This window comes from Pollicipes pollicipes, unplaced genomic scaffold (assembly GCF_011947565.3).
Source record: "Pollicipes pollicipes isolate AB1234 unplaced genomic scaffold, Ppol_2.1 Scaffold_4295;HRSCAF=5057_pilon_pilon_pilon, whole genome shotgun sequence".
Taxonomy (NCBI): Eukaryota; Metazoa; Arthropoda; class Thecostraca; order Pollicipedomorpha; family Pollicipedidae; genus Pollicipes; species Pollicipes pollicipes.
In genome coordinates this window covers 4,071,047-4,080,202 of record NW_023596461.1, presented here as the reverse complement: position 1 = coordinate 4,080,202, position 9,156 = coordinate 4,071,047, and the positions used below count along the sequence as shown (strand labels likewise).

The 9,156-nt window shown below is 56.1% G+C and overlaps 1 protein-coding gene across 1 annotated transcript in view; it reads right to left on the bottom strand.

Moving 5' to 3' along the window:
• Positions 1-507: 507 nt before the first annotated feature.
• The window catches only part of LOC119097111 (uncharacterized), an 18,274-nt gene continuing 9,625 nt past the window's right edge, over positions 508-9,156 (bottom strand). Inside the window, exon 8 of the mRNA XM_037220159.1 lies at positions 508-779. Within this exon, the coding sequence (XP_037076054.1) occupies positions 662-779 (118 nt within the window). The 3' untranslated portion in view covers positions 508-661. The remainder of the gene's footprint in view (positions 780-9,156) is intronic.

The window sequence follows — 9,156 nt, the reverse complement described above, 5'->3', positions numbered from 1 at the left end:
CTGGCGCCCAGCAGCTCGTGCCCAGCAGCCGGCTCACGTCCAGCAGCTCGTGCCAACAGCCGGCTTACGCCCAGCAGCTCGTGCCCAACAACCGGCTGGCGCCCAGCAGCCCGTGTCCAGCAGCCGGCTCGTGAGCTGCGCAAGTTGTAACTGTGAGGCTGGGGCCTTGGGACCCGCTACAATAAAATACCTCGTGAGACGAGGGGTGGTGTAGAGCCCTTTTTAACGACTCAAAAAGCACGCAATCAACAAACTTGCGCACAATTAAAAAACAAGTTGTTTCTCAAATTCCGAGTGTCTGTCGTCATGTGTATAGCGCTTGTTGACTTGCCATTTGCGAGTAGTTTGCATTAAAAGCGGAAAACTTTGAAACTACTCGTTGAGTCTGTTTAGGTGACTCGGACACAACCAACTCGACCCGGGCGACTCTTGACCACGCCTTGCCCGAAATCAGGCGAGCTCTACGCATGTGGGCTCCCAACATTGCACATCTTTGAAAAAGCCGTGTGAGGTATTTGCACTGCGTTGCTGTATTCCGTCAATCACGCAGCGCACGTGACATGTGTCTCGGCCGGGATCGGCCCACGTTCGTCAGCTGACGGCTACGGACCGCGACCCCGGCGGACGAACACAGCAGTGGACCAGTGACGTCACGCCAGCATCAGCTGACCCTGGCTGTCAGCAAGGCCAGGTGTTTAGCGAAGGTGTCGCGTTTGAAGCTGGCTCTGGCGACCGCCTCCGACATCGGCTCCGTCTCCGTCACGTCACACAGGTGTCGCCTGCAACAGATCAGACAGAGCGTCACAGGGGCTCCGTCTGGCGGCGCAGATCAGACAGTGCGTCACAGGGGCTTCGTCCGGCGGCGCAAATCGGGCAGACCCGCAGGTGGGCTGTTTCTCACACACGCACCGCCCGCAGCGAGTCCCACAGATCGGCAGTGCGACTCGGGGTCTATCTTGTCAGATAGGCGTCGCCATGTCACAGCGTCTCCGCTTTCGTTACGTTCCGCAATGTGTGATCAGCCGGTCAGGAGTCAGATCAGGCCGCCTGACGCCGGCACAGGGTGTCATCGGCCGATCAGGAGTCGGATCATGCCGCCTGACGCCGGCGCAGGGTGTCATTGGTCGGTCAGGAGTCAGATTAGGCCGCCTGACGCCGGCGCAAGGTCAGACGACTGTCGAGATATACCTCAAAGTATCTGGTTACCGACTCAGTGGGAATGGGTTGGTCGTAAAGACGGAGAGCCAGGCCGCCGCATTGGCGGCGGCGACCGAAGTGCGTGGCGACCGTTTTCGCGGTGGAAAACCGAAACCCATTAATTGTGTTCCACCTTTCCAGATGGTCAACAGCCAACTGGAGCTGGCGCTTCATTACATACGTTCTTGATGCGCTGGTCCATATGGTGAAATCATCTACGAAGAGAGCGCGGACGACCGGCTGCAGTATGACGTCAACGATGTCGTTTATCATGATAGCAAAAAGGGCCACAATGAAAACGCTCCCTTGAGGCACACTATTCACCTGTTGAAAAGGTACTGACATCTCATTACCCACACGCAAACGAAAGAAGCGTTAAGCCAAAAAATTCTCCAAAAAGGTGCCCATATGACCACGTATGCCATGCTTGAAGAGTTTTAAGAGGATACCTCGTCGCCACGTGGTATCGTAAGCGGCTTCAAGATCGAAAAAGACAGCACCTACATGGCGTTTCCCTTTGAAACCTTGCCGGATTGTAGTATCGAGTGTTAAAAGGTGGTCCTCCGTACTACGATTCTTCCTAAAACCGCACTGTGCGTTAGCAAAGATGTCATGCTGTTCTAAGCACCATGTGAGTCGGACATTGACTATTTTCTCCATCAACTTACAGAGTGACGATGTGAGTGCGATGGGTCGATAATGCAGGGGGTCTGAACCTTCCCTGGTTTCAAAAGAGGGACCACAGTAGTCTGTCGCCATAAGACCAGAAAGTCACCGCTAGTCCAAAGTGAATTAAAGATTTCAGCAAAACTTCCAACGTGCTACCAGGAAGGTGCTGAGGCATGCTGTTAAACACACCATCATGACCCTCTGACACGCACCGCAGCATGCTGATATCATGCTTTAATTTGACCATGGTAAAGGGATCATGATAGGACATGTGCCCGGAAGAACAAAAGTCTATGTTTGCTCCTTTGTGTCGTATTCTATGGCAAACAAACTGGCGTTGCGTACTGACACCACGGCTGCGCTCCGAGATTGCTCGGCCAATCTCGTTTGCAGCATCCACTGGATGTATGACGTCGTGGTCATTTACTTGTAGTACGGGGAGTGGGGTAAAGCAGAACTGACCGGAAATTCGATTGATCCGTGACTATACCTGGGCAGTAGGTGTAAGACGGTAAGTGTCCAGACGTTATCACGCCAAGAATTGCGCTTCGCCTCCCTGATCGTTCGACGCGCGAATGCCCTTGCTTTCTTAAACGCGATCAGATTGGCCGTGCTGCTCCTTCGATCGAAAGCTCGAAAAGCGCGTTTGCGCGCACGGATGGCGTCACGACACTCATTCGTCCACCACGGAATGGGCGTGCGGCGTGGATTACATGAAGTGCGAGGGATGCACCCGTCAGCACATTTTAAAAGCAGGACATTGAAACCCTCTGCAGAGGCAGGCACACTCTCAGGATGTGTGGAAGCCGATGCTTCCAGTCGAGCTTCAAAGTTTATCCAATCGGCTTTTTTTAATCCCAACGCTGGGTCCTGGTGCCTGGTACCCCAGCACTACGGAATCTTAACCACACCGGAAAATGGTCACTTCCTAGAAGATCGTCGGCCACTGTCCACTTCAGATGCGGCATGAGCTGCGGGCTAGAAAGGCTGAGGTCAAGGGTTGATGACCGTCCGGAAGGAAGAGTAAAATGCGTCGGCTGTCCGGTGTTTAAAATTCCTAGGGAAGCATCGTGAATAAAGCTTTCGCAAAACCTTCCCTTTCGTGTGTTTGATTCGTTACAGCCCCAGGCGGTGTGATAGGCGTTAAGGTCTCCTAACACTAAGATCGGCGGGGGAAGCTCAGCCATCAGATGCCTGAGCTCCAATGATGGAAAACTGGCGCCAGGTGGCAGGTATGGTGAGCAGACTGTGATGATCGACTGTTGAAATGAACACGTGCTGCTACAACCTGAAGCGATGATTTCAAGTCCAGCCTTCGGGCTGGCACGCTGTGATGAAGGGCCAGGAGGACACCACCGTGCGCAACAGTGTCAGCGGACATGTTACTGCGGAAAACTGCCGAACCTTTTAACGCGAAGTAGGAGTTCGGCACCAGCTTTGTTTCTTGCAGAGCTACAGCTGCGGGACACTTCCGGCCAATCTCAGCCTGGATGTTGAGAGCATTAGCCCTTACTCCCCTGCAGTTCCGCTGTAAAAACGTCTTTAAAAGGACGTCTTAAAAGAGATTAAGGGGTCTCACGCTAAAAAGACGAGATTCAAAAGAATTGCACCGCCCCAGATGAAGTGCCAGATTCCTCAGCAGTGGAACCCTGTTCCACAGATCCGTGCCCCAGCCTGGGCGGGGCCTTGGGCTACCCCCGTCACTTGGAGACAGGGGTCCAGACGGGATACGCTTGGTGCCAGCATATCCCGTGCGTGGTGGTGGCGGAGGAGGGGCCATCACTGAGCCCCTGCCTACAACCTGGTGCCGAGGTGGAGCCTCAACCGGTCTTCGTGGTGAGGGAGTATTGCTCCGGGCGGCGTACTCCTTGCCCGCTCCTGATAGCCTATTGGCTGCTTTGGCCCACTCCTGCTCAGCCAGGCGTGCCCGCTCAGCCTCACGGGCGCGCCTGTCCGCCTCGTGGCGCTCTAGGGTCTCAAGCGCTCATCCAGAAGTGCTCGCAACGGGCGTCACGGGAGACGACGGCGGCTGGATGCTGAATGGTGAGGCCGGCGAACTGCTCTTTCCCCCAGTTCGCATACCACGGTTGGTCTGAGGTGCAGTCGTCTATTGCATGGTCTAATGAGGAACACTTACCACAAACAGCATGGCTGCGACAGGTGGTCTTCGTATGCCCAAACCGCTGACAACCGAAACATCCCATAGGGTTGGGAATAAAACGACGCACTTTCACCTTCACATAGCCCACTGTGATGTCTTGCGGTAGGTCGGTTCTATCAAAGGCAAGGACGATGTTGTTGGTGGTAATCAGGTCAACACCACGCCGCACCTTGATCCGGCAGGCGTCAGTAACCACAAACTCGGCCCATCCTTCTATAATCTCCTCTTCATTCACACCCTTTAGATCAAAACAGTTGATGATGCCCTTGGTAGACTTTTTTGTCCGATGTATCTCTACAGTCAGGGCGAGAGACACGTCTCGTTTACTCTTTGCGTCTCACACGCTGTACACGAATCGCGTAGCATCCATTGCTCGCTTAGCATCCTCTCCGTTGCTAAATTCCACCTCAATGCTGTCACCTCGTAGTTAATCATATCGCAACAGTGTCAAAACGGTCGCATCCATTCCAACGCTGAAATGGAGAAAGGGCTCTTTCATCACTGCGAAAAACTAAGATCCGAGGAGCAGGGGCAGATCCACTGCAGCCGGACACTACGACGGTCCGTCCCCCTTTCGGGGACCGGGTGCTTTTTGTAGTTGGAGATGCCATGCAAGGTACGTTCAGCTTTCGGCACCGGGGCTCCCCACCCACCACGGAGCCCAAGTAGGGGACGGTCCAACGCTCCCTCGGGAGGTGGTCGCCGCCAGGGCTATCGCGGTGCTATACGGGGCGAACGACGCCTCCCACACGGCCGGGTGTAACCTGGGAGACCCCTCCCCGTCCTGGCCGTGGTTCAGCGCCGCCGCCCCTTGACCCCTTAAGCCGCTGCGCACGGCCAGGCGCCCCAAGCGGAGTCCCGCACGGAACACCCAGCCGCAGCGCGAGCGACAAGCCGCTAGACCCGTGTGGGGCCCCACGGGTCCCCACGCCCCCGGATACCCTGGTCAAAGTCGAGTGTTGGGAAGCGCCGTGACTAACCCGCACGACGCGCCCCTCAGCCACCAGGATCCGATCAACCCGGGGATGCGGGCGAGGAGGCACGGCGAACCCGATAAAACGAGGATGAGGAGTAATCCTGGGACCGGATGCGGGAAAGCGGGCAATGCGAAAGGAGCGGGCGGGACAAGGAGCAGGAGCTCACGTGCCGGCAGGGTCGCTACGCCCTGAGAGGAACAGCTTGCGCTGTCCACCCGTTACCGGAGCTGGGACCCGAGAGGGCGCTAGTCCCCCACATCGACCGAAGGCGGTGCCCCTGCGGGGATAACACATGACTTCCGCACCATCTCCCGCGCTGTCCGACCAACGTGTGTTGTAATGCTTCACGCCATAGCTTGACTTCCGGTTCAGGCACGAGCAGCACGAGCAAGGGTGTCAAGCCGCTGCATCAACAGATCATGGTACAGCTACACAAATGGTCCTCCCTTAAGGCACTCTTTGTAACGAGAGGAGAAAGAGAAGGATCGCGGAAATTGGGAAAGGACGTGGGTGAGATCTCAGGAAGGTGGGAAGGGGCGGGAGGGCAGGATGCGGGACGGGATAAAGACGCTCCAGCTCTTTGCTCACACGTTATCACATAATGCCCATTCTAACTACTGCTGAGGCGCAGCGTCTGTGGGACAGACTAGTTGGTCATCTCCCAACAGCTGACTGGAGCCAGGGTGAGTCATTACGCCACATAGTACAGTCTGTGTTCCAGTGTCCCAGCACATATAGTTTACTGCGGTGACCGCCGAAAAGGAGAGGCCGGGGAGGGAGAGAGGACGGCACACGCCCTTCCATCCCGTGCTGATCTCACGCAATATCTGACTCTGACCCCATGGTGTTGCACGGAAAGAAGCGAGGCAATCAATGCGTATGCCCCTCGCCCTCCCCCGGGTATTAGAGGGCGTAACGCTAATGATTCTAAGTCGCCAGCAATCCAGAGCCGCCAATTTCTTCCCATCAAACGGTCCATCGTTTGCCGACGCAGGAATAGCTGACGGCCCACTTTGTTGGCCGTTGGCACAATACACGCCATGGGCAAATATGGGGAAATTAATGAAGCGCACGGTTTCGACAGGGTAATTGAGTCTACGTATGTTTAGGGTTAAGACCGAAAACGACCACTTGGACGTCAAGTCGAAACAGGGAGGATCTCTAGCCACGCAATGTGTTCTCCTGAAAAAGCTGGCTTTCATTATGCCACCAGGTACTGATTCAACCAAGACATCAAGCAACAAATGTGATATGTTATTAGCATGCTGCAGGTTTCCACCCATATTCATGGTCACGAGTGATGAGTGCCCATTTTTTCAGCATGAGAACTCATAATGTCGAGTAGCCAGGGACATAAGGTCACTTCCATGTATCAAACATCGCTGCTTGTCTATAAAAGCATAGTGACATGGAAGCATATCTGACGTCAAAAGCCCTCTGAATCTGATCACTGACGAGTTTGCATGCCTTTCCAGGCTTCTCTCACGGACTGTTTGCTCGGATGACCGTCACACGATGAGCGCTGTCCTTTCCACGCGCAATGGATGGCGGACGCGGCACAATGACAGCGGAGACGGTAAGTGAGCACACGAGACTCATGCAACTGAGGCGAGACCTGGCCAGACGGGAGGTCAGACGGGAGACCAGACGGAGGGCCAGACGGAAGGTCAAACGGAAGGTCGGACGAAAGGCCGGACGGAGGGCCGCGTGGAGGGTCAGGCGGAGGGTCAGCGCCAGCAGGCGGCCGAGCAAGGGACCGGCGCGGGACGGCGTCCCGCAGAGGCGGCGCCAAACACTCAGCAGCGCACTGCCCCGAACGCCGTCACCACTGAGCAGCATCAGGCAGCCAACCTACCAAACACGCCAGTGGACGCACCAAACACGCCAGCCAACCTACCAAACACCTCGGCCAACCTACAAAACACACCAGCAAATCTACCAAACACGCCAGACAACCTACCAAACACGCCAGCCAGCCTACCAAACGCGCCAGCCACATTTTCGGAACAGCAGGCACACTTGGGAAACTTGTGCGTGGTTGGCAGTGAGAGCCTCCATCACATGGTGTACGCCAGTGAACCAAGGTCAACTTTTGCTATGGACATAGCTTGATAAGAGAACAGCTGAGACAAATGTCCCCGTAATAACGGCAGGATCGAGCTCTAGGTGACTTACAGTCCGCCCTCGGGACTATGTCCTCCTAATGATATGGAATACATCGTAACAGCGCCATCGTGCTATCGTTACTACGTGCAACCTAAACTAGATGTAGCGTGAAATATGCACCCTAGATCAAATATCACGCAATGCGGTGCAAAACGCATTAAAATAGCCGGAGGAGGGAGCTTTTTGATTGTCTTCAGGCCGACGTATTATGACTCTGCCGTTTACCACAATGTTTATCTTAAATTCGGACACTGGATCACCTACATCCCTGCATCTTTTTGGCCTATTCTACCACGCAACACCAGATGACTGCTGTCACAGCGCCTGCCGCTCGGCGCCGGTGACACCAGCTCGGCGGCCAAACCGGCGCGCCGCCGGCCCCCGGCCCATCGGAGCCGGGTGGCACGCGCCACGCGCGCCACCGGGGCTCTGCAAAATTGACCTGTCGCGGCTGGCAGATCAAGCGAGCGGGCGGTCGCGCGCATCCGCGAGCTGTGACGGCGGTAGCGGCGCCACCGACGTGATCCCCGGCCGGCGCTCAGTCGCCCCGCACACATCTGGCTGGCTGTGTCGATAACGCAAGGAGCTGAAGCCGCCAAGCATGACACACGGACTCGTGCTCACAACGGCTATATCAGCAGACTTAGCGCGTGGTGCGAGCACGAGTGCCCCTACTCTTTTATGCAATTGCCGTTGAACGGGTGCTGGCCCACGAATGGCATGGAGCACGACGAATCCTGACACCATTTGACCTCATCGACAGGCGTGCTTCGTGCGTATGCGCGGTCGGCAACAGGGCTATCAGTCTCGAGCGCTGGCCAACAGCGCTAACGCACGGGTTAGGATGAGTCGACGACGGGGAGAGAAGAAACGCCAAACTTGGTCCACTTCTGCTGACAACTACTATGAGGACGCAAAACCTCCCGTGACGAGCGCGCGCTGGAGGAATCGAGGAGCATGTGCTAATGCTCGGTATCCCTGCGTCATCCATGGTCATGTTTGACATTTGGACAGCGTCGACGGCGGCTATCTCTGTTCATTTACCCATGTCCCCTACAAGGCATATGGCATATGCATACGATTATTCTTACCAATTATGGCCAGTCATGATATTTGGCTAACAATTGTACGATCAGCGCTCTCCCAACTAGCGGAACATCACATCGTGCAGACAAGACAACTGTAGGGCTATACGTTCATTTTTCTACAAGATGCACCAGTCACTGCTAAGTCGGACCCGTCACTGCTGAGCAGGTCCCGTCACTGCTAAGTCGGACCCGTCACTGTTGAGCCGGTCCCGTCACTGTTGAGCCGGGCCCGTCACTGCTGAGCCGGGTCCGTCACTGCTGAGCAGGCCTCGTCACTGCTAAGTCGGACCCGTCACTGTTGAGCCGGGCCCGTCACCACTCACCGGTCAGATACGCCGGCAGTGGCCCACAGCTCTGTGGGGCCACAGCCGAGCTGAGCCGAGCCGAGCAGGGTCAACGCTGAGCCGTTCTGCGCCTCTAATGGGACACTGGATCGGCCTCTACCAAGCGTCACTGCCGCCAACCCCGCACGTGCGGTCCGCTGCCACGGCAGACTTCATCTCGGGTGTCATTGGGGCCTCGCAGCACGCTCAGCTACTGAGGCTTCATGATTCTCTCTCCTCTCTCTCTCTCTCTCTCTCTCTCTCTATCTGCCTCTGCCTCTCTGCCTCTGCCTCTGCCTCTGCCTCTGCCTGCCTCTCCTCTGCCTCTGCATCTGCTCTGCCTCTGCCTCTGCCTCTGCCTCTGCCCTGCCCTGCCTCTGCCTCTGCCTCTGCCTCTGTCTCTGTCTCTGCTCTGCCTCTGTCCTCTGTCTCTGTCTCTGTCTCTGTCTCTCTGTCCTGTCTCTGTCTCTGTCTCTGTCTCTGTCTCTGTCTCTGTCTCTGTCTCCTGTCTCTGTCTCTGTCTCTGTCCTGTCTCTGTCTCTGTCTCTGTCTCTGTCTCTGTCTCTGTCTCTGTC